Source organism: Episyrphus balteatus, chromosome 2, assembly GCF_945859705.1.
Source record: "Episyrphus balteatus chromosome 2, idEpiBalt1.1, whole genome shotgun sequence".
In the NCBI taxonomy this organism is placed as follows: domain Eukaryota; kingdom Metazoa; phylum Arthropoda; class Insecta; order Diptera; family Syrphidae; genus Episyrphus; species Episyrphus balteatus.
In genome coordinates this window covers 1071962-1097720 of record NC_079135.1, presented here as the reverse complement: position 1 = coordinate 1097720, position 25759 = coordinate 1071962, and the positions used below count along the sequence as shown (strand labels likewise).

The 25759-nt window shown below is 34.5% G+C and overlaps 1 protein-coding gene across 6 annotated transcripts; it reads left to right on the top strand.

Annotated features, from left to right (window-relative positions):
- The first annotated feature begins 3373 nt into the window (after window positions 1-3373).
- Window positions 3374-23629, top strand: LOC129908472 (serine-rich adhesin for platelets). 6 transcript variants are annotated; one of them, XM_055984957.1, is made up of 9 exons: window positions 3374-3516; window positions 4366-4660; window positions 11343-11431; window positions 11503-12095; window positions 12156-12320; window positions 12914-13651; window positions 16199-16336; window positions 16405-16529; window positions 16588-23629. In XM_055984957.1, exons 2-9 carry the CDS (start codon window positions 4633-4635, stop codon window positions 22821-22823), a joined length of 8112 nt encoding a protein of 2703 aa, XP_055840932.1. In that variant the 5' UTR covers window positions 3374-3516; window positions 4366-4632; the 3' UTR covers window positions 22824-23629. The 6 variants fall into 6 exon arrangements, with proteins under 6 accessions (XP_055840932.1, XP_055840931.1, XP_055840929.1 ...); XM_055984956.1 differs by having other exon boundaries at window positions 16094-16336; XM_055984954.1 differs by having other exon boundaries at window positions 16073-16336.
- The last annotated feature ends 2130 nt before the right edge of the window (window positions 23630-25759 follow it).

The following is a 25759-nucleotide window of genomic DNA, read 5'->3' as shown; positions in this document are numbered from 1 at the left end:
CATTGTTTAGATTTACATGGGGATTTTTTTGAGCAATAGATAGTTTTCAACCCGATTGCCTGGCTACACTGACACGATCCGATGCAACTGGTCTTGTATCATTGCGAAAGTGCAAAAGTGTAAAATCTTACAACACTAGAACAACAAAATATACGGATTAAAATTTTACAACAGTCTTGCACTTTTGCTATACCCTAGACCTATTGCAAAATAAAAATACAATAGAGTAAAATTATTTTTGACAGATGGCAGCTCACCGTCGCCGTCGGTCGTGTCGCCCATGATAAACAGTTTGTCTTTTTTATTCTGTTTATTATGGTTGTCGGGTTGTCGGCTTGTCGGTACTCATGTCCCGTAATTTAGTTTCTTTTGATGTAAAATAATTTGTGAAAATTAATTAACCCGAACAAAACAAAGAATTAAATTATAAAAAATGGAAAAAAAAGAAGAAGCAACAGGTGGAGGAACAACCCCGTTAAAAAAAAACATCATGGATTTCATTCATGCTTCAATATTTACTATAGATAAGAAAAGGGGCGTTCACGATCTATTGTAAAAAAATAAAATTTTACATTTTTACTAGGCCTGTTGCACCAGATCGTGAATACCCCTATAGTTTTTCGGGCTAGAAAATTAAAACAAATGATGCAGAAAGCTTATTTTTTGGTCTAAAAAACAATTTGTATAATCTTTTTCACAAAACAATTGCGCTAGGCAGAAAAAAAAATATTTTCACCTTTGTACTTTTTCAAAAAGTGGTGTATGTAGTTAAGCCTTTAAGCCTGGTACGCTGCTCGCGCTTAATTTTAGCTCCCATACAAATTATCGATAAATTTTAGCTGAGCTTAAATGGATCAAATACAAATTATCGATAACTTGTATGGGAATTTTATCTCGGCTAAAATTTAGCGCGAGCAGAGTACCAGGCTTTAGAAATTATTTTCTGTTGATTTTTCTTGTTTTAAATTAATTTTGTATTTTGTTATTTTAACTTTGACAGAATACTCGATGATATTTTTCGTTAGCATTTTCGTTGTCGACTTTGGAGACTTGAAAATTTTTCATTTCGCTTCAGCTGCATACTAGGCTTCACTCGTCATTCCTCTTGCCTACAAACTCACTGTTTCGGCGATTGATAAATAATCACCGTGTAGCCCATAGAAGATTTATATATAGACACCAGTGCCCATGTTCTGTAACTTTTATCACTGGCGATAAAATATTTGAATGACTTTAAAATCCATTAAATCTCATCAAAATAAAAGAAATTTTGTTCCAGATCATAATTTATTAATTCATAATATCTGATTTTGAAAGACATTTTGCTTTATTTATGGAAGAAAATTGATTTTGAAGACGTTGAAAAACGTTTATCGCCAGTGATAAAGTTACAGAACAGTACACATAAAAAGGTAATATATTCCGAACTGACATTGGTCGCCAAATTGTCATGTTTTGACAATGTCAACTACCGTAATTCTTTATTGTTTAAATACCAACGAAAAACGCATTTAACGCATCTAACATTTATTTACTTTTTTCTGAGACGAAACACACAGAAAATTTGTTATTTTTCAATTTATAATTTTTTCAAATGACATTTTATAAATTAAAACAAAAACAAATTTCCTGTTTACTGCGATTGAAATATAAAAATTAAAAGCCGGCCTGACAGATTGGTGCCCATTTTTTGACAAACAAATTTTGACATTTTTCGGAATATTACCTTATAAGGGCCAGTTGTACAAACGTGGTTCAGCCTCGGATCAGGAATTTAACCCACCGATTTCGGCGGATTAGCTGCTGGTCAGCTTTGTTTCAAGCATGGATGTGGCCATTTTTACATATGTGAACCTTGCACGAGTGCCAAACTGGAACCTTGCCACCGATTTTAGGAGATAAAAGTTGCTGAACCACGGATTAAATATTTGTACAACTGGGCCTAAGGGTCAATGCAAGCTATTTTTTGGCTTTCATAACAAGAAGGACAGGTCTTAAGCAAATCATTTTGGCGCATTTTACCGAAATTGCATAGGACTTTCCTTCACAGGTAATCCACAAGCTAATAGCTTGTGACAAACAGCTTAAAATGGCCTTACGGAGGTCTTCCTGAAGAGGGTTTATCTAATGCACAAACCGGATTTCTTGCGTAGGATGTTATAATAAGGCCTTATAGAAGTTGTTGAAGGTGTTGTAGAAAATGCATAAAAAAGAGAATTAATTGAATTTTATTTCATTTTTTTATTTCCTTTTGATTTTTTCTGTTTTGCATTTTCTACATTTTGTTTTATTTATTTTAATTTTTTCCTATTTTATTTCTTTTCCTTTTTTGGAAATTCCACTGCTTTTTCTGTTGTTTTGAAATGATGAGAATATTATTTTAATTGAATAAGAACACATTTTTTTTATTTTCATCACATGGCCCGGCCAGGAATCGATCCCACGTACCTCTGCATACCAAGCCAGCACCTTACCAGTAGACCATGCTCGAATATGTATTAAAGATGAGTGAATAATTGGGAGCTAATTGAAACCTCACATTGAAATGCAATGTTTTTTTCTAATGCATTACAAACATTGCATATCTGCAGGATAAAAACTTTGCATACTTACAGGTGAAAACATTGCATACTTACAAGAACCTCTTGGAACAGGTCTTATAGAGGTTTTCTGTCACTTGAAAATACAAGGCTTCTTTAGAACGGTTCAAACAGGTCTTATAAAGGTCTTCTTTAACTGATATTTACAAGGCTTCTTCTTAACACTTCTAGATAGCCTTAAGGAGACCTCCTTTCTTTCCAAAATGGATGACTTGCGTATGTAAGCCTTAAACTAAACGTATACAAACTATAGCTTGTGAAATCAAACAAAATGGACCTTATGCAAGTAAAATTATTACTTGGGATAGGTTTAATGAGTTTTGACTCTGCGCTAATTACGTCATCAAATTGGGTTTAAAAAAAATAATTTTCATAAACATTCTCAAAACTATTTCAAAATCAACATATTCATGAACACATCCCTGCACAACCATTTTAAAAGAAAAAGGACAACATCACAAAAACCTCCACATCTCGCTCACACGCATTGAAATTCAGTAAACTGCTTGTTTTTTTTATCACAAAAATTGAAAAATGAACGACACAAACACCCATACTCAAATATATAGCTATCTCATCTTTTCAGTTTATCAGTATACTTTTATGAAAAAAGAAAACACGCGCAAAACTAAGCTTCCTCTCTCCCTCTAACACCTACTAAAAAAGGAAATCTGCCAAGTGCGCTGCGAAAAAAATACACCATCCATTTCACTCCCCCAGCCATATGATTTATTGTAGCCAAACGAGGATCGCCATATCAACACACAAAAATTGACCATCTTCTTCAGAGTTCAGAGAAGACATTTCAGTGTGCCAGCACCTCTAAGGAATTCGATTAATGGCAAAAAATATTTTTCTTCCCAATTCTATCCGCAAAATAGAAATCAAATCAATAAGCAGAATAATTATAATTAGTGTAAATACATTTAATACTTTATTCTAAATCGTTTTAACTCATTATTTATCAATTTAGCCAATCACAATCGCTCAATTCATCTAAAGTTTCAGCGAAAAAAAGTTGCCCTTTTGGTTTTGATGAAGTCTCTTTTTTTTTTTTCATTTTTTCTTTCTTCAAAATGTTGGAACTTTTGCGCAAGTGAAAATTTTTTTTTTCTTAGTGGGAGTGCAGCAATATTTTTAATTTCCATTTAAATAGAGAAACATTTCTAAATTCGATTCGAGAGATTTTCGATTTCAATTCGATCTCGTCGATATTTATGCCCAAAATCTCTGCCTTTTCGATATTCGCACATGTAATAAAAACATTTACTATATTTGGGGAATTGGGAACAATCAATAAAGAGTCAAAGAGAAGGGAGAACATTGAAGAAAAAAAAAAAAAATAAAAAATTTCTCAAAGAAGAAAGGAAAAGCTAGAAAATTTGTGTCGTACATTTTTTTTTCTTCTCAATCTACTGCCTCCGCTCCAGAGGCAGCCCATATGTTGCTGTTTTGGATAAATCGTTGGTACTAGTATCTAGTCAAGTCAGCCCCTGTCTCTTGTGTGTCTTTCAACAACTTCCAACACATTTTTTTTTATTCGTTATTTGTTCGATCACTTATACGTGGTTTGGTTTGGTTATTTTAAAATAATGAGAAAAAAAGAAAGATTAAGCGCGACAATGATGAATATTTATTTTCCATTTTTGTCTTCTTTTTCTTTTTGAAAAAAATCAGACAGATAGATTTTTTGAAGCTTGCATTTTTTTGACTTTGATTTACACCTATCAAATCAAACTCTATTACTCTCTCTCATTTTTTGCAGTGTGTGGTTTTTTGAATGCCGTCGCTGTCGCAGTGTCCAGTGGATGCAAATGCAAATAGCAATGTAATCAAGCAATCAAAAACATTGATCATTTGAAATCACATTGAAAAACAGAATTTACTGCTTCTGCGGTGGATTATTATGGTGAAGGATTACACACACACCAATTGGAAATAACATTACACTTTACTATACCCAAAACTCAAAAACTCAACTCAGACTGAGAGTGATAAAGAAAATTTTTGTATACAGTGTATCTATTCATAAATGGTTTCTACTTTCATTGGCCTCCTTGGTAAGTTAAATTATTATATTTTCATATACAATAAATAATGTATAAAACTTAAATATTTTTTGTTAAATTTAGCAAAATAAAATATTGCTTTTTTTGCTAATTTTTAATTAATTTTAAGTTCTAAGTAAGTAGTTGTTAGTTGTGGGCAGGTAGGTGAATTCTTTTTTAAGGATGTTTATGATATTATTTTACTGTCTGTATTTTGTATTTAATAAATTTGAAGAAATTATAAATTATAGGTAAATCATGTGATGGTATTTTAGGTTCGTTTAATTTGATTTGTCAGTTTTATGGCAACAAATTTTGCGACAAGTTGTCTTTTAGAAATCATTAAACGAGTATTTCGTTTACAGAAAATAATAATAAATGGATACATAGCTTGTGTGTCCTTGATTTTGCATTTCATATCAATCAAAAAAATTTCCATAGATTTTGAGAAACTTGAGAAAACCGGAACAATACTCAATAATTTATGAAAGACATGCAATTTCTGTTTCTGACTCATTAAATTCCCATATGATAACAGATTTTATTACAAAAAAATCACCCCTTTATGACATTACGAAATACAGTCAAACTCCCTCTAAGTCGAACTTTTTCACCATATTTAATGAACAATTTTGAAGAAAAAATATTAAATTAATCCCAATATAAGTTCAAGTGACCTCAACTCAAAAAATTAATAAAGCGTTTCGCCCAGGTACGACAGTGGGCTCATCATAAATTAATCCCTCTAACTCGAATTTCCCCATAACTCGAACCATTTTTCGAGTCCCGTGAATGCTCGACTTAGAGCAGAGGCAGTCGACTGTACTTAGAACGGAATTCATAGTCGTTACTCAAGTTGAGATTTTTCTCAACTTAAGCATTCGCTCAAGTAATGTCATTATAGTCTAAGAGCCGGCAGCATATTTTGGCAGTTTTGATATAACCGAAATTCGAGTGTGCACATATCTAGATATGCACCACAGTATATCAACGGAACAAGTCTGGCAGTGATCTTTTTCAGCTTTCCCTTGCCAGACGCATCCAAAGTGCAGCAAGAAATCAATTTTTGGCGTTTTGGTATAACCGAATAAATGATACACCAAAAAATCATAAAAAATCCCCTGATTTCGAATCTGTGGGTACCGCAAGTTTCTTTTTCAGCTTTCCCCCCGCCAGACCGCTTTAAAGCATTTTTAAGTGCATTTTTCTAATAAAAAACCTAATTACTTATTTTCTGTTAGGTATAACCGTATGATGGTAACAAATTAATATTCTATGTCTATTCCAGGTCTAGAAAATATAATTTTTAGCCAGCTATTTTTCAGCCTTCCCTCTGCCAGACGCATCCAAAATGCAGTCAAAAATCAACTTTTGGCGTTTTCCTAGGTATTAACTGAATAAATGATACACGAAAAAATCATAAAAAATCCCCTGATTTCAAAAATGTGGGTATCAGAAGCTTTGTTTCAGCTTTCGGCCCGCCAGACCGCTTTGAAGCATTTTGAAATGCATTTTTCTAATAAAAAACCTAATAGCTTATTTTCTGTTGGGTATAACCGTATGATGGTAACAAATTAAAATTCTATGTCTATTCCTGGTTTAGAAAATATAAGTTTAAGCCAGATATTTTTCAGCCTTCCCTCTGCCAGACGCCCTTAAAGGTTTCCCAAACAGGTTTTTCCATACAAAAAACACCTAGTTTCTGTTTTTTTCTTATAAAATTGAAATAATATTTTTTGTTTAGAGTACCTAACCATATGATGGCCAAATATTAACTTTCTCTGCCTTTTCCTGATTTAGAAAATGTAAGTTTAAGCCAGTTTTGTTTCAGCCTACCCTCTGCCAGACGCCCTAAAAGGTATCTCAATAGTACGGGAAAGTTACATTTTGCTATATGGGGCATGGGGGTGTGGGAAAAAATCCGAAATGCATTTTGTCTTCAGGGATTAAAAGAGCATAAACCCAGGGATCAAAAGAGTCTAAAACCACATTTTGTACAACCGCACCAAGAATCATTTTGTTTGTCCCTATACAAAAAATTGCAATTTTTTGAAGTTTTTTGCCTACAGATCGAAAACGGTGTGTCAAATCGAAAAACCAATATTGTAACAAATGAAGGTAATTAAAAGATCTACAACTTTTACAACGAACAAATTTTTTAAAAAACGCTCAAGTAAAAGAGATATGACAAAAATAAGAAAATCACTTTTTGACGTGTTTAAAAAAAAAACACCCTAACTTTTAAACCAAAGGGATAATCGAAAAATGTTATTTAACATATATTGTAGAAAATTAAATTATTTCAAGTTTGTCATACCTACATTGTTTTTTCTGTAGGTTCAAAAATACGCGAGTTATGTGAAAACTAAAATTTGTATTAAAAAAAATGGCGGCCAAATGACTCTTGGTGCGATTGAACAAAATTTGGTTTACGACTCGTGTCTTTATGCCTTTCGAGCCCTGAAGTCAAAATGCATTTTGGATTTTTTCCCAGACCCCCATGCCCCATATAGCAAAATCTAACTTTCCCGTACTATTGAGATACCTTTTAGGGCGTCTGGCAGAGGGAAGGCTGAAAAATATTTGGCTTAAACTTATATTTTCTAAACCAGGAATAGACATAGAATTTTAATTTGTTACCATCATACGGTTATACCCAACAGAAAATAAGCTATTAGATTTTTTATTAGAAAAATGCATTTCAAAATGCTTCAAAGCGGTCTGGCGGGCCGAAAGCTGAAACAAAACTTCTGGTACCCACATTTTTGAAATCAGGGGATTTTTTATGATTTTTTGGTGTATCATTTATTCAGTTAATACCTAGGAAAACGCCAAAAGTTGATTTTTGACTGCATTTTGGATGCGTCTGGCAGAGGGAAGGCTGAAAAATAGCTGGCTAAAAATTATATTTTCTAGGCCTGGAATAGACATAGAATATTAATTTGTTACCATCATACGGTTATACCTAACAGAAAATAAGTAATTAGGTTTTTTATTAGAAAAATGCACTTAAAAATGCTTTAAAGCGGTCTGGCGGGGGGAAAGCTGAAAAAGAAACTTGCGGTACCCACAGATTCGAAATCAGGGGATTTTTTATGATTTTTTGGTGTATCATTTAATCGGTTATACCAAAACGCCAAAAATTGATTTTTTGCTGCACTTTGGATGCGTCTGGCAAGGGAAAGCTGAAAAAGATCACTGCCAGACTTGTTCCGTTGATATACTGTGGTGCATATCTAGATATGTGCACACTCGAATTTCGGTTATATCAAAACTGCCAAAATATGCTGCCGGCTCTCGGTCTATTAGCAAGAACAAAGCGATCCGCTTGAGTAAAGTAAAATCTCGACTTGAGGAAAAAATATTCTCAATCCAGCTGACAATGAAATTTGACTACGTAAACTGTCATCTGAATATACATATTTTTTAATAATTCGTCATCGATTTGATTTTGTTTTTTTTTGCGATAGACAATATTTAACGTTAAAGAAAAAAAAAAAAAACGAATAGTTAATTATTAAAAAATATATATATACTATAAATTTCGCTCTTAAAGTCATTTTTACTGAAAAGGTGATTTGATCTAGGAGCGCGAATTTGTGTTGAAGTAGACATTTCACAGTTTTCTTCGCCTTTATTTCTATCACATGATAGTTGCTCAATTTTGGCTTCCACAGCGAGACTTTTTTGTGCCGTTTTACTCAAAACAACAAGTAAATTTTCCTTTTTTACTTCAATTTAAATGCATATTTGCAAAATATAGGTAATTTTATAAAAAAAAATGAAGGACATGATCCGAAATCTTTTAACTGATATCACACCGCAAATTAACTCATTACCACTCTCTGTACTCGTGTGAGTACAATTAAATAAAATTCACGACTGGGTCGCACATACTTGGTCTTGCAGTTAAAAGCATTTTTATGTTAGTTTACTTGTAGATTTTAGGAGCTGCCTCTATATAAATTTTAAAGAAATTTTGTTAATGTTGGGGAAGAGCCGACATTTATGGCAAAATTTTGTCAAATGAAAAAAATTTTTGTTATTTGACTTTTTTGAGAAAAATGCAGTTTTATTGCAATTGCTTTGAATATTACGTCTGCAAAGTTTAGTCAAAATCGTTAGAGCCATTTTCGAGTAATTTGCTATAACGTGAAAAATAGGTTGTTCAATAAAAAAGGAAACAATAAATAAAATTAACAAATAATTTCTTCAATGATTTTTTTGTTTAGCATTAATGGGTGGAATAAATTTAGCTTTTGATTTTCTCTTCTTCAGTCCTAAAATAATCAAATCAAGCAGCTTAAAATCCCATGTCCCCATTCCATCTTATGTGGTTTTCACACCGAATCGAAATCTAAGTTTTGTACAAAAATGTCAAAATCTCATAAATGAAAACGATTTCTCCTATTTTTAAATTTCATAATCTTGTTAACAATCTAGATTGCGAATTTTTATAAAGATATATGTAGGGACTTGAATTTTGTTTGCAAAAAACCCGCCCAAACCAAAAAAAAAAAAAAAAAACATTCCCTTAAGGGCTTTCATTCCTTTTTAAAATAGAAATTAGACCTGTGGGTTTCAGTACAGTTTCAGAAGGCAGTTGCTAATTTGTAACATTATCAGTAGACTAAAATACTAATAGTCCCCTAAATCTTTAAATTACTATTTACAGTAAAAATTCCAATATAATTAATTTCAGCAATGACAATGTAAAATCAATTAACTTAAGAAAAAAATTTTTATTCAGAATGATCCATAATGTAGGAACATACATTAGGTGGAAGTTTTTCGATTTTTGTTATTTTAAAATAAATTAAGAACTTTTTATTATTTAACGAAATAAATCTTAATCGAGTGCGGTTGCGAGCTCTGTTCCCCTCCGTTTCGTTCAGTTCAAAAGACAAATCGATAAGTTTCTATGCGCCAATTGTAGGTTACTCCATTACATTCTGTATATTTGCACCCTGTCGGACGGCAGCGTCCACCACCATTTGTCAATTATAGTCCTACCTTTAAAATGATTCACTATATTGAAGTACAAACAAATTGCAAAGTATAATCACAATAAAAATTGCTTACGTTTCGTAATATTGTGGGGAAAATGCTACTTAAATTAAAGAATAAACTTAACTACATTGGCCTAAAAACTGAAAAAGTACAAAGGTGAAAATTTTAAAACGATGTCTGTTATTGTTTTTGGAAAACTTACAAAAATGATGCAGAAAGCTTATATTTTGTGTAAAAATTCAGTATGACTTTTTATAAACCAATTGCGCTCGCAACTTCATAATTTAAATTAACTCTTGTCTCACCTGAAAAAAGAATTAAGTAAGATTTAAGGGAAAAATATGTTTTACTGTACAATAAAGAGAGTTTGCGTTAAATTTGAGTGTATTTTTATAGTTTGTGGTTAGTATTTGAATGAAGTTTTAAAACTTAAAAATTTGGCTTTAAAAGCTTTTAATGATGTTTGTTAAAAAAGCAAGTTAAATAAGGAAATGTTAACGTTTTCTATATTCTCACAAAATTAACGTTTCTGAATATATGTTTTGGAGAAAAATTCAAATTAAGCTTGTAGAAATTAAATAAAAACATCTCTAATCAAGTGCATTTTTAAATTAAACGGATAGAAACAAAATTTTGTGACTGTATTAATATTACATATTTACATATATTCCCAATTTTGCAATGCGTACACAGAACCTTTAAGAATTTAAACTATAAATTCAACTAATTTTAAACTTTATTTTTATTTGAAAACGCTACATTTTTTAATGACGTAGTGCGTGTGCACTTAAAATTTGTTATTAATTTGTTTTCTTCTAAAAACCAATTTGTTGTTATAATAAAAAAAAAGAAAATGAAATATTTAAATAACTAGATTATTTGAAATATTACCTTTCAAAATAAAATTCTTATACAAAAAAAAAAACCATTTAGGTTTAAAAAAAAAAAAAAAAACAATAAACTAAGCGCATCTTTTTGTTTCTGTCCTATCCAGTATGGTTAGGTTAGGTTAGGTATTGTGCATACTATTTTCATATACATGAATCTGTTGTTTCCACAATCAATTTGAAATTTTGTAAGAAGAAAGGTTATTGCACCTAAAATTCAGCATAAAATTCCAAAAATTATGTAAAAAAAATAATATTTACATAGATGCTATTACTGATATGATGTGTCTAGAAAACACACTTCATGACATGCATGGAACTGAAATTTTCGTCGTCAATAATTTGGCATTTTTGACATATACATAAGGGAATTAAAAAATATCTGGCTTTGACCGTTACGACTCAGCAGGAAGTTTACATATCTTGGAGTGACGACAATGATGACAGTTTTTTAATTCGTTGTCGTGAATTTCTCAGAAAAAAATTGAGTTAGTATAAATATGTACCTTATGTGCTCAATGTAAACAGATAAAACTTAAAAATCTATGTTGTTTCCTTTTAGTTTCATTCATCAATAGATGTAGTAAACACCGTAGAAAAAAACTTTGCTTTATTAAAAAATAAATTTATTGGAAAACCATATAAACACTAATCTCTTAACTAATTTTTAGAGTTTTAAAAATCGTGCGTTTTAATTATTTAAAAAATGGAAATCTCATCTTTTTAAATTGAAAATATTACAACTTACATTAGAAAGGTTGTTTTTAAATATTATTTGTTTTCCTTTTTTACTTTAGATATTCAATCATGGTGGGAGATACCGTGCATATCTCATTTTTGTTCGTTGTTTAGTTCCGCATTTGATTTACCAGATATTGACATAGAAGTAAGTTAAACACAATACAAAAAAAAACATCTGGATTAAAAAAAAAAAAAATATACATTCCTTTCTCAAAGGATTTAGAATCAGCTCTTTTATGCGATGGCACCGACTATCAAGTCGGCTTAGTACCTGAGCTCATTGTACGTCTCTTAAAAGGTTGCGATGCTCTCAAGTGTGTTGCAAATGACATCACTACCAGCAATTATCAGATGTTCTTAAGGCGTTACCTACGCCAACAGTGTCGCACTCACAACATAGAAAATCATTTTGATACGGATATCGATTTTCAATCATTAGCCGTTCGCAAACGTTTACTCATCTTACACGCACTCTGTCATTTTCGTTTAGAATCACGAGATGTGGAAGTGATACTCAGTAATCTAGAAGCTGATAGTCTTCGGGTGGAGCCGTTAGGATATGATTCCAAAAATTCCGGCTATTGGTATTTCTATGGTACGCGACTCTACCGCGAAGACACAAAACAAAATAATAAAACAAAAATCTGGCAAGTGATTTGTTTCACAGAAGAAGATTGGCAAAACTTAGCTGGTAAATTTAAGTCGGCTACAAATGCCAAAGAAAAGGCTTTGTATAATATATTGAATGAAAATTTCCTACCGAAATTGCCACAGCTGTTTCGTGAACGGGAAAAATTACGTAGAAAAAAGTGAGTAAAAACTATTTGAATTTTAGGAATGATATAACTATTTTTTTTATATATTTACAGATTACTTCAAACTCGGAACTCAAGCCGAATCCGAAATTTAGTTGAAGTTAAGGCGCGTCAGGAACAAGAGCGAGTTAAAGCAGAACGCCTTGAGCGAGCTCGTCTAGAACAGCGCATACTCCTTGAGCCACCACGAATAGCATCATCAAAAAGCCGAAGAAGACGGTTAGCCTCTTAAGACTCCTTCTGAATACAGAAATAAGTAGTAAAAAAAAAAAAAACAAAAAAAAAGCCATCGATGAAACTTTTTTTCATACTACCAACACAATCAACAACTATAACTAACTTTTAGAGCGCTTTGTTTTATTTTTAATTATTATTTACCATAAAATCGGCAGGAACGTAAGCGACTTGTTTGACACTGAAAATTGCAATGTTTCGGAAACTCTTATCAAAAACAAAGCGCAACAGCTACAGCAGCATAGCAATAGTCAAATCAATATAGGTGTCAGACAATTCGAGAGAACGTGCTTTTTATGGGCTTGATTTTATTCTCTCTTGCTTTGGACATTTATGTTATATGTAAGCATGCGTTGTTTATTTAATATTCATTTTTTTGTTTCCGTTTCCCTGTACCATAATTTCCGTCCTCATTACATTCATTATATTGCATATTTCATAATATACTCTTTTGTATATATTTATTATTTTATTTATTATTTTTTAAGTTTGGTTCCACACCCTTTCAGCCGCCCCCATACTTCATTTTGTGTATATGTTACTCATTAACTGGTTTTTATAATATTTCTTATGCACAGCTCCCAGTCTACTTCAACTGCTAGTGGTATATCAACATATGCAAGTTCAGTAAGACCTACAACTAATTCCAGTGATTTTTTATATCAGAGAGAGACATTTTGCTTAACACCAGACGACATAGGCGCTGAATCTACATCGACCAACAATACAAATACAGTAAATCAAGTCGATCAAATTGATCAGATCGATCAAATATCCCAGGAAAATCCAGACGAAGAAATTGTAACATTTGAAGACAACCAATACCAAGACTCGAATAATACTACTACAACACCAAACAAACAACGCAAAACAAACAAAAAACCGAATTTATTACCAAAAAAGACTCGAAAAACTAGAGAGAGTGGTGATTGTTCTTCTTCGACAACTGAAGACAAGGAGAACTATCGCTACATATCCGATTCAGAATCAGCTGAATCAGATAATAATATGGCACCAACTACAAACATTAAATTGCCAGGCAGGCAGACAAATAATTCTTTATCGTCCTTACCGGGAAATATATTTATTCCGCCTTTGAGTGAAGGCAAGGAACAAGAACCGCCACCAGCAAGAAGGGCAAGTAATTCTGGAAGTAAGACAAGTGGAAAGAAACAGAAGAATCCACCAACAACAGTCTCGGCTGCGTCGACTTCGTCGGCTTCAACAGTACGGGCTGGTACATCAGCTGTTAATACTGAACAGCAGCAAACAGTAAAGAATAAAAAGAAAAACTCATCTAAGTCCTCATCAGAAGAGTAAGTTTTTGTATTGTTGTTGTTGGTAATTTTGAACTCTGTTTGATAGTAGTTGAGGAGCACGTAGTTTTTTTTTTTTCTAATTGCATGGATTTATTTTGTAAATAATTTTTTGTGTTGTTGTGTGTATGAGTAGTTTTGTGTTTTAAATCATTTTGGGTGAGTTTACTTAAAAAAGAAAGGAAAATCTTAATAATATTTTTACGTTAAGTTTTGAATAAGAAATAACTTCGCGGATTTCTTGTATGTAGTTTATAAAAATTTGCAAAACCTCCCAAATGCCAGTACAATTAAATAAGAATAGTGGAAGGGATTCCATATACCCCTCTTTCATAACCATATTCCTTTTTGTTGTAACCCCGTAGGTTTGTATCCTATTTCACATTATTTCACATTATTTATTACATCAACGTCTCAGTCACAGTATTTAATGTTAATGAACCATTGCATCTTTTTTGCACTAGAGAGTTTTCTCTCTTCTGTGAGAGAGTTCGTATTCTGTTCAATAATTCAATACAGCAGAACTGTTATTATGAGTTATTATATGTCGATTGGTTTAACCCAGAGAAATTACAGGAATTTTTGTAGTGACCTCTTCAAATAGTATATATATGAAAAACTTTGATGCAGGCTCCAGGTCATGACCTGGAGCCTGCATCAAAGTTTTTCATATAACCCAGAGAAACATTATGTGTTTTCCCTGCTTGAATTCTGCGCTTGTTTTATTTATCGAGTTTATAGCTGTGCTTGGGTAAAAAAAACCTCTGAACTTTTTATTTCTTTCGAAATCTATGTTCTGAACTGACCAAGTCTATGGGATTCGAATATAAACCTGCAAGCAAGATTCATCCTCTTGAGTTATGGAAAGCTTTTTATTGCTCCCATTGTATTTGATACACTTGAATGTTTACGGTTTCGTTAAAAAGCTTGAAACACGAGCGTAACAATAAACCTAAAACAAATTCAGAATTTTAAGAGTAAGCCTTATTGGAGCAGAAAAAAAGGAAATTGAAAGGGGATGAGATGGAATACTAGATATGGATTAGTTAGCGCAAAGGGTGAGCTTTGTAATATCGAGCATATGAAATCTTATCCAATAAGTCCAGCCTAAAGAATTATATGGTTTTGGTCCAGCGGAATGTCTCCGTTAAACCTCCACCGAAAAACTACTATTTTCCTATCATATAAATTCCTTCCCTAAAAATCATAATTTCAACAAAACAACATTGTAACATTCACATCAGACAAGATGTGATGGAGAAAACACCACTATATGAAAAACTGCCCCTCATCATCATTGCGCCTCCATGCTTAACAGTCTTTGTGGTGTAGTACGTCTTAAAAGCGCAGTTTGGTGGACGTCTCACATACTGTATAGAGACTAGACCCAGATCCAAAATATATTTCGAATTTTTTGTATAGACCAGTTAACTTTTGGTAAACTTAAGGCGCGCGGCTACATGGCGTTCATCATATCCAGTTGTTTTTCGTTTTCGGCCACGAGTGTTGGGATGGTTTTTCTTGACATTCACAAACTTCTACGGGATCCAGGAACATTTGGCCAGACCTAAAACTCCACCGGCTTTTGATATTCAAAATATTTATGCGTAGAGAAGGCAAAAACAAAGATTACAGAAAAACATATTTTACTTTTTTTTTGCCTAGCTATATTCGAGCTGTTGTTGATTTATATATATTTTTTAGATTTTGTTGATAAAAATAAGTATGTATTGGGAAAATTATAGTTAAACGTGCATAATTTAGGATATTTTTGGCGCTTACGATAAATTGCTGGAAAGGGTTCGATATTTTTCAGATTAGTTGATGACTCTCCATTGTGTTGGAAAAGTTCTGCTTGCAGACCATCATTTTTTTTCGGAGGGAAAGTTAGGGTTCTAGATCATTCAAAAAGTTTATTTTTGTAGGTGCTCGCTGGTGTTGAAAAGGCACCATTTGTGTGTAATTTGTAGATTGGGAAAATTTGCCAAGGTATTTTTGTTGTTGTTTTCAATTCTCTTTTGTTCTGACGTTGTTCATCGTGAAATTATTCCGTTCTCTTTTTTCTCTTTAAACTATATTGTTTTGATTGAATGAATATAGAAATGCTTTTGTAAGTTCGAAAAAGCCTTTTCCTTCGACTTTTCTTCTATTAAGCTTTTCAGATTTCTAATAAAATGTTGTATAATTTAGCTGCTATAACATTGACTTTAATATATGTTTGTACCTTTAAACCTGTTTTTGTGTTAGTAATAATTTGTATCTCGCACTAACCCTCTAATGCTTGAAAATAATAAAATGATTTCCATTATTTTTTTGTGCGCTTTCCCCCCCTAAAACAAATAAAATAAAAAAAATAATAAAAAAAAAAACCAAATCATCATCGCCCATTTTGTAAATAATACCAAACCATCACAATAATAGTGTAACGTCGTCATCCAACAGCGGTACGAATAAATATTTCTATAGCACAACCAATATTAGTCAAACAAATCCAAGCATTCTGATAAACAACAAAAACTTCAACAAAAATCCTCCGAATTTTCTTAGTTTCACGGAAACCGACGAGGTCCTTCAAATCGGCATGCATAAGGTACTAGTTTATGTGAAGAATCACCGAGACGCTTGGCCATTTATGGATCCCGTCGAGGAGGATATCGCACCCAGATATTATACAATTATCAGAAGGTAAAGGAATTTTAACATTTTTTTTTGTTCAAGTCATACATTTGTGATTATGTGTGTGTTTTTTTTAGGCCAATGGACCTTTTAAAAATGGAAGATAAACTCGATAATGGAGAATATAACAAATTTAGCGAATTCAGAAATGATTTCAAACTTATAGTAAATAATTGTAGACTTTACAATGGACAAAATAACGGTATTTTATATAAATTAAATTACAACTTCTTAATTTTAAGATGTTTTTTCGTCAACAGAATACACAGAAATGGTTAATAACCTACAAGAGGCTTTTGATAAGGCGACTAAAAAATACTTTGACCACATGTCGGATGATGATGATGACTCTGCTAATCTTAACTATCCAGATTCAAAAATGAATGTCTTCCGGGAGAAGTATTTCAACAAAGAAAACTCCGAAGGCGACGAAGAAAACAACGTTGCTGTTGTGCTCAGCAGCAAGAAAGCTCATACAAAGTTAGAAAAGCATAATTCTAAATCTAAATCTGATAAAAACGAAGAAACAGAAGACGATGAAAAAATTGAAAGTGAAGTAATGCCAGAGTCTGCAAGTCGATCGAATAAAAGAAAGCGAAAAGATAAAGACAAAGACAAACGAAGAAAGAAGAAGTCAAAGAGTAAAACTGTTGAAGTAGAAATTCCCGAGGAGGATAATTGTAGTTCGCCGGAAGAAGAGATAAAATCTCGAAAGAAAAAAGATGACCCAGGTACTTCGGGCGGAAGAAAAACAAAGAAAAAACTTAGCACTAAGCAGAATGGAGAGAGTAAGAAGAAACAAAAGAGCAATGCAGTTGCGTTAACTTCGAAAAGAGCCAACAAAAATGGTGAAACTGACGATGAATCGGAATCTGATGAAGAAAAACCCAGTGAAATAAGCAAACCACCTGCAAAGGTACAAGAAAAAAGTTCTACCGTCAGCCAGAAATCTAAAAAGGCAACCGCAGAAGTTTCGAAGAAACGAAAAAGTCGTGCGAAACGCACTACATCTTCTTCGAATGCAACTGGTCGATCTAAAGCTCTTTCTGCCAGAAATAAAAGTCAATCGAGTCGGGGAGAGTTTTTGGAAGCTGCCAAAGATGAAGACGACTTTAATGAAGAGGATGACGATGAGGAAAAAGAGGAATCAAGATCTCGCAGTGTGTCTCCTTTCAAGGTCGACTTGCATAAGAAATATGCCAAAAGTGCACTTATTGATGATTCCAAGGAGGAATATGACGAAGATGACTTTAGGTCGGTTTCCACACGAAGTAGTTCGCGAGAATCGTCAGTCGAACGTCGTCTACCAACACCGCCAGTAGTGGAAGTTGTTCCAAAGCCATCTACTTCAAAGCAACAGACTAAGAGTAAACCAGAGTACCGAAAAGAGAACTCCACAGGAAGTTCCTCTGACCAATCGGTGGCAAAGAGCGATAAAGTATCACCTACAACTACATTTGATGTACCGTTATTTTTAGACAAATACGATTTGATTAAACAACGGCGCAGTCGGACAGCTAATAATAATGAGGAAAAAGTTAGCACAGCAACTGCGGCTAAGAAAGAGCCAAAAAAGATGACTTCATCGGCTGCAAGTTCTTCAACGTCAACATTATCGACAGGTCGTTCGAGAGTTCAAAGAGAATCTACAGATAAACCCAAAGCTAAAGTCAAAGAGATCGTCGAAGAGAAACAACCGGCAGCAAAAGAGCCAAAAGTAGAAGAATTAGAGAAGAAGGTTACCCCAGAGAAATCATCGAAAGTTGACGATGAACCGTTTGCATTCAAAGAAAGCGAACCACCAAAGACAAGTACGAGCAAAGCACCAAAGAAATCAACCAACACAACAGCGGCGAAAAAGCCTTCAAAGGATTCTGAAAAGCCACCAGCAAAGAAGCCGCCTGCAAGAAAAGCTGCTACTTCTGCTGCTGCTGCCACTTCTAACCCTTTGCCGGTTTCACCCCCAATCGAAAGTCCATTAAAATCAAAATCGACACCTGCTCCAGCTGCAGCTCCTGCAAAAGCAACCAACATGGAAGCACTTGAGTTAGAAACTGAACAAACGCTAAAAGATATTAATCGCTGGCTAGAGCATACACCAAGATTCCCTGAATTTAGTTCGGCCAGTAACTCACCATCGCGTTACAATGCTCTTTTAGATGATTTTGATTCTGTATCAACTAAACTTGATGCAGCTGACTTTCGACGTCCCGTGCCTATTGCAACTCCCAAAATTGACCTAGTTCCCAAGCTCGCCGAGTCCTTGGATGATCTAGTGTCCGAAGCAGAAGTGCCCAGTTGTAAAAAGGACATCATAGCCGAACTGATACCAACAATAGGTCCAAGCAGTGCAAGTTCGAGTTGTGGAACTCCACCCCATTCAAGCAATTCCAATAACTCGGGTGGAAGTACAAGTGTTAACGCCTCATCAACTTCATCAACCGCAATGATTCCCCCGGTTATACCACCAAAGCCCAAAGAACCATCCACAATTCAATTGTTAGCGAACCCACCTCCACCGCCACACATTAAAAATCAAATGCAAAAAGAAGCCAAGCGAAAGTCGCTTAAAGAAAAACTTGCTGCTGGTGCGAATCCTCGCCGAAAAGACTTGGTCGGCACAATTGATCGTTTAAAGCCAGGCAAAGCCAAGGGAAATCTTATACAAAATGTTGCCAAACCGGACGAACTCTTTCCACCAGGAGTGCAGCAGAAAGTCAAAGAGATTAAAAATGCCCTCGTCGTTAAGACCGACGACAGTGTACCCAAGCTAAGCTTAGGCAGTGTTTTGGATAATGATGGCTTTGGTCTTGGACACTCGCATAGTTTCACAGATCGAGACAAAACTGAAACTCTTTCGGAGAATAAAGATGACCCAACAAAGTCTAAAACAAGTGATACATCGCCTGAAAATGAGACTGAAAAGTCCTCCACAAGTTTGGCTGAAACTCCATTCGAGGTGAAGAAAGTGAGTAACCCTGAACCCAAAGCAGATGCATCGGCTACACCGAATCTTAGTGCTTGGCTGAAGGCATTCGGAGTCCCGAAAAAAGCCAAAAAAGTCGAGGAGGAGGAAAACAAACAACAGATATTAAAACCAAGCGAGATCACTGCGAGTGATAAACCATCTGAAGCGACAAGTACTTCCCTAAATGTCATGAAATCACCCTCAGATAATAATAATTTTTCGCAACCACCACCACGGACGCGAAAAGCTAGCACTGGAAGTACAATATCAGAGCGATCGTCTTTCAGTCAAGATCCTGACAGTCCACGCATTGCAATCGATGAGCGTTTTGGTTCATATTCGGGGAATTATACCTCACCCATTGGAGCGTCTCCAATTGGTGCCTCACCAATTATGGTTTCTCCAAAGCCAGAAGATGTGGGCAAACCAAATTCCCCATATCCACTCAATGGCACTATTAAAGTCGGTTTCTATCAGGATACTACGACAAAAAGCTCTCCGGATAAGAGCTGCAGTCCGCGGGAACTGCCATCGCCTTATCCGCAATATTCGCAGCATATTTACTCATCGGCATCATCACCCAATGTGTCCACCACAGAAATGAGTGGTAATTCACCATACGGTGGCAATAGCTATGCACCATCTGCGGGCTCAGAAGCAAGCAAGACTCCTGTCTACTCGTCCTCGTCACCGATTCCTAATCTCTACGAGCAATACAAACAGCCACAGTCTCAAGAATCCGATTACAACTCTTCAATGTCGCCAAGCACACCAAATCCACATTCCCCCTATCAAGCGGGAGCGAACTCCCCCTATCAGCATCCAGCACAGTCGCCATACCAAAATCCCAATTCACCATATCAACAACCAGCGGCTCCTGCAGTGCAACCCCAACAACAACAACAAACGTCTGTTTCGCAGAATATAGCTTTTCAACCCACCACCATTGATTCACCAGTTGTTGTGGCTCAAAATACTGTTGTTCCAAGTCAAGCAGTTGATAGCACAGCTGTCCCAGAATTGCCTCAGCAAAACTCACCATACCAGCAGCCTGCTAACTCTCCATACCAACAGCAGCAAACTTCTCCATACACTCCAAGCAGTGTTGGCTCTGCATATCAGCCTCCAAATGTTTTCCAAGAATCGGCTAACAATTCCACACAGCAGCCACCAAAGATACCTAAACTAGGTAATGTGGCAAGTGCACCACAACCTGCACAACAGTCCGTCGTTGTACCGCAAAATGATATTCCAACTTACGATACAACGCAGCAATATCTTGGCTATCAGCAGCCACAACAATCATGTCAACAACAGCAACAACAACAGCAACAGCCCCAACAAGATGCGCAATTGCGTTCCTTGTATAATCTGAATAAAACATCAGATTGGACCAATATGTCACAAGTAAACGAGCAATTTCATCCACCAACTTATGCTCAGTATACACTGGCTGCAATGAGCAAAGACCTGTCCGCACCAAAACCTCAAGATCAATATCTTCAGGATCAGCAGAATAATAGCAACACAAATCCGCTAAAGCGACATTTAGAAACCGAAAATGATGTAATGAATCCAGACTATAATACCAAAGTTGCGAAGAGGACTGATCCTCAACAACAACAGCTTCAACAACAGCAGCAGCAAGTGCAACAACAACATCAACAGCAGCAGGTACAACAACAAGTACAGCAGCAGCAAGTACAACAACAAGTACAGCCTCATCAGCAAGTACAACAGCAACAAGTCCAACAACAGCAACAAGTTCAACAGCAACAAGTCCAACAACAACAAGTGCAGCAACAACAAGTGCAACAACAGCAAGTGCAGCAACAACAAGTGCAACAACAACAAGTGCAACAACAACAACAGCAAGTACAGCAACAGCAGGTCCAACAAAACCAACAACAACAGCAACAGCGACAACAACAGCAGGTTCAACAACAGCAACCACAGCAACAGCCAACTAAGCAACAACAGATGTATGATAGCTTCCTCGGTTCCATTGGCTACGGCAAGCACTTGGACATACCCCCAAACAAGGCGTTCGATATCTACAATCGAGCAGCCAATATGGGATTCTCCAAGGATTACTCAAATCCGACTGCGGTCAAAGACCAATCCCTTCAACAACAACAACAGTCTCAACAGCAACCTGTTGTTGATACCAACATAATGAGCAAACCCTTGAACATGGTAAACTCGAACACCTACAACACCCAACAACAACTTCAACAACAGCAACAACAACAGGTTCAACAACAACAGCAGCAACAACAGCAACAACAAAACATCTACACCAAACCACAAAACACGTATCCCACAAATCTCTCACAAGCGTCCCCGGCTGTTGCAATTGACAAACCAAATGACTCGCTAATAAGTCACTTAAATAGCTACAAGCCACAGACTTATGGCAGTCCCACGTCATCACTGCTCAATATAAATCATCATCCACTCTCCTCGGTAATGGACGAAACCATTATGGGCTTGAATCAAAACACTCCCAGCAATGGAATGGCTGGAGTAGGAGGCTATTATGACAAAAGTATGCCACCGGTGGCGCATATGAATATAACATCACAGATGTACCAAAATCTTACTCCCTATGGGAGCCATGCGACTGCTATATCAAGAGAACAACAACAACCACAAAGTAACTACGTTCCGTCGGTGAGTAATGTCAACAATGCGACTGTGCCAACTTCAGCACAATCCCTAGAGGTAATCGCACTGGAATCGAAGCCAGCTAAAAAGACGAGAGGCAGAAAGAAGGCAGTTCCACCGGTAGCTGCAGCGGCTGCGACTGTCAATGAAATCGCTGCAAAAACCAACCTAAATACTGCACAGCCACAGGCAAGTAGTAATGTGGCAAACAGTCAGGTTTCCAATGCAAACGCCCAACAACAAATGAATTTACATCATTCGCAAATGCAAAACATCCAAGGTTTCCAGCTGTACGCGGGACTCAAGACCGGAGTCAGTAGCCCTTCGAATATGCCTTCGTCTACGGCCGCATCTGATGCGGGTGCCATATCCCTCAAGACAACTGCTGCAGCAGCTGCTAGCATGGTTCCTGGCAGTGCTTTCAATTTTGGACCATCGCCCGCTGGACTGGGATTGTCAGCTGCAGGGATTTACGGCGACAACTCTGGGTATTTGGATCAGTTTCGTGATGCTTCCAACCCCTACTACATGCCAACTCCCACACATCGTACAGGAACAACCGATACCAATGCGGTGGACAAGACCAACAATGCAGCTGCAGCAACTTACCCATTTTTGGCGCATCCATCATCAAGAACGCCCACATTCAATCCGTTTGTGAACGCTCCTCAACTGGACGCTAATTCGCCGTTCTATCAGCAGTACATGCAACGTCAGGATGATTTCCGAGCTCGGATGATGATCAATCAGGGATTGCTTGCTCCAGGAGGTCCAGCTGGCTATCCTCAGCCAGGTGGTTATCGTGCATCATCTCTGGGTATCCCCAAACCGTACGATATTAACCGACAACCGTGGTTCTAGCAGCAGGAGGAGCATGAGCAGCAACTATAAAGCTCTCTAGACAACCAACATTGAATCTGAAAGAATCAAAACCAACACATACACATTATTAAAACCAAAGAGCGGTGGAATGAGGTTTCAACTTGAATTTCCCCAAAAGCAAACCATTTTTTAAAGTAAAAAAAAAAAGCGTTAAAAGCAGGCCTTCCTGGGCAAGTATAAAAAAAAATTAAATTAGTGCCTAACCAGACGTCGGCGTCGTCTACTTCAACAAAACTGAAGAGATTTTAACTACAGACACTTACCCAAATGTACCACATGATGAGGACAAGAAGGACGAGCAAAGTGGTATAAAATTTTCTTAAAATTAAAAAAAAAAAAAATTAAATTATGTGTGACATAATTTTTTGTTAGATCTTTGAGATTTGATTTCTATTTTTTACTTTAATTATTTTTTATCATTACGTAGTTGTATTTTGTTGAACGTTAAATCATTAAAAACTAAATATTATATATATAAAAAATAAAAAAAAAAAAAAAACAAAAATATATGTATAACATTCCTTGATGTAAATATTAAGAATTAATGATAACTCTCCAAAATTGATTGAGAGAGACTCTTTGTAAATAGCTTCATAAATTTCGTTTTTCATTTTTTTAATCACCCAACATTTTTTAAGCGTAAACAAGTTTTGATATAAGATTGCAATATACATTATATACATATATTTTTATTTCTTAAATTTAGTATTTTATACAAAAAAAAAATAAATAAAGTAAATAAATAATTAATACACAAGGTTAAATAATAATCTATTAAAAAAAATAAATGCACTTCAATTGCAATGTTTACATAATGTTTTATTTTTAATAGTTCTTACACCGTCAAGGAAAGTTGTTTATTATTTTTTTTTTTTTTTTATTAAATATTGTTGAAAAAATATAAAAAAAAAGAAAAAAATATATATAATATATGTATTTTTTTGTGTTAAATAAGGAATTTTATAATTTTATCTTATACAAATTATATTATATATATTATATAGAATTATTATGATTTTTTAAAAACAAAAATTGTTAAGCTAAAAATATAATAAAATTTGTATAAAAAAAACAACAAAAATAAAAAAAAACATATATATATATATATTACTTGTGTTAGTTATTGACAATAAGTCATTACACATAATTTTAATGTACCTAGACTAAATTTAAGAAAAAAAAAACTTGTATAAAAAAAAATAATAAAGTAAAATTAAAATTTACGATTAAATTGCAGGTATTCTGTAATAGAGAAAATTATGTATAAAAAACTATTAAACAAAAATCTATATAAAATAATTTTAAAAAAATAAATGCGTTTCAATTTTTGTTTAGAATTGGATTGGAATAGGCCTATTTACAAGAATTCGGAGCATTTCTTTTAAAGTTGGATAATATGTAATTTGTATTTGTATATGCGATTCGCTCCGTTCTGCCATTAAACGAAAAAAAAAACAAAAATTGATGATTGTAATTGAATCGCTTTCTCAACGATTATGCGACAAATTGTTAGTCCAATATCTTATAGCAAACCATTTTGTTGATTTGTTTAAACTTTTGCTTGGCTTGAACGAATATCATGTATGATTTCTCACATCTTGCGTCAATTTTAAGTGGTTTAAGGCTAGAAAATGATAAAATAATGATGAGTTTTGATGTTGAGTCGCTTTTTACGAATGTGTCTGTGCAGGAAGTTCTTATTATAATCCGTGAGCTAATCTCAACCTCAATGAGAGCTACATATTTCCCTTTTTTGGGATTTTGTCTTTCCTCGGGATATTTCTGTTTCAACTAAACTAACAATTATGCGAAAGGAGGGTATTGGCCCTCCTTTGATTGCAGATATAAATAGAGAATTTTGAGAAAAAAGCTCTGAGCAATTCAGAAAAAAAGCCAAAAGTTTGGCTACGTAGACAATACTTCCGCCATTTTGAATTTCCTTGAACAGCTCAACTCACCACATCAAAAAATAAAATTTACCAAAATTGTTTTTGGTAGGTACTTAAAAGTGATGCGTAAATTCGGTGAAAGTGTTGCAGTTGGTTTTGATAACCAGTGTTGCCGCAGGCGTTTAAAAAGTGTTATACATTTTATTGAAAAAGTTTAAAAATAGGAAAAAAATTGTAACAAAGTCGGAAATTCAAAGCTTTTACCGTTTATAACGGTTCAAAAAATCCTATTACTTAAGTCGTTTGAGGTAGAGTACGATTACTTAGGCGACAAGAATTTTTTGTAGAGGGCTTCAATAAAATCATTTTTAACTATGGTATATCTCCCACCGTTTATGCGGCATGGGCATTTGTAAAAAAATTGACTAACAATAACAAAATGTAATAAAAAAGAACGTCACTTTCAGATATGATAATGATGATACCTCTTTCAAAAGCCAGAATTATACACTTATGTAATTATAATTCTTAAATAAAGTTGTTTAAATGCACAGTACACTGTACTGTGGTTTAAATAAATTTTGGAAAAAAAAGTTCAAAAAACCAATAGGGGAAAGGTGCGAACAGTGAGACACTTTTTTTCAAATTGTTATATTTCAGAATTTTTCCAAGCTATCTTAACCAAAATTTGAAGTCATTTTAAGACATATTTTATCTTAATATCGCAACAAAAGTTATACTTATAGAATGAATGAGAGCCTAACATTAAACTAAAATGTAGAAAAAGTCAAAACGTCTCACTGTTTGCAAGGGATGCGATCAGTGAGACAGGCTAAGGAGAACAGTGAGACGGACGAATAAAACAGAAATAAATTGCACAAAATGTCAAATAAGTAAGTTACTAGTAGTTTACTTATTAAACTAGGTTAAGTTTAACCCATTTCTTCAAAAAAGTTACAAGAAAACAGAAAAAATTAATAAAAGGAAAACACTTCAAAATGATACTCAAACCTTTTTCAATTTATA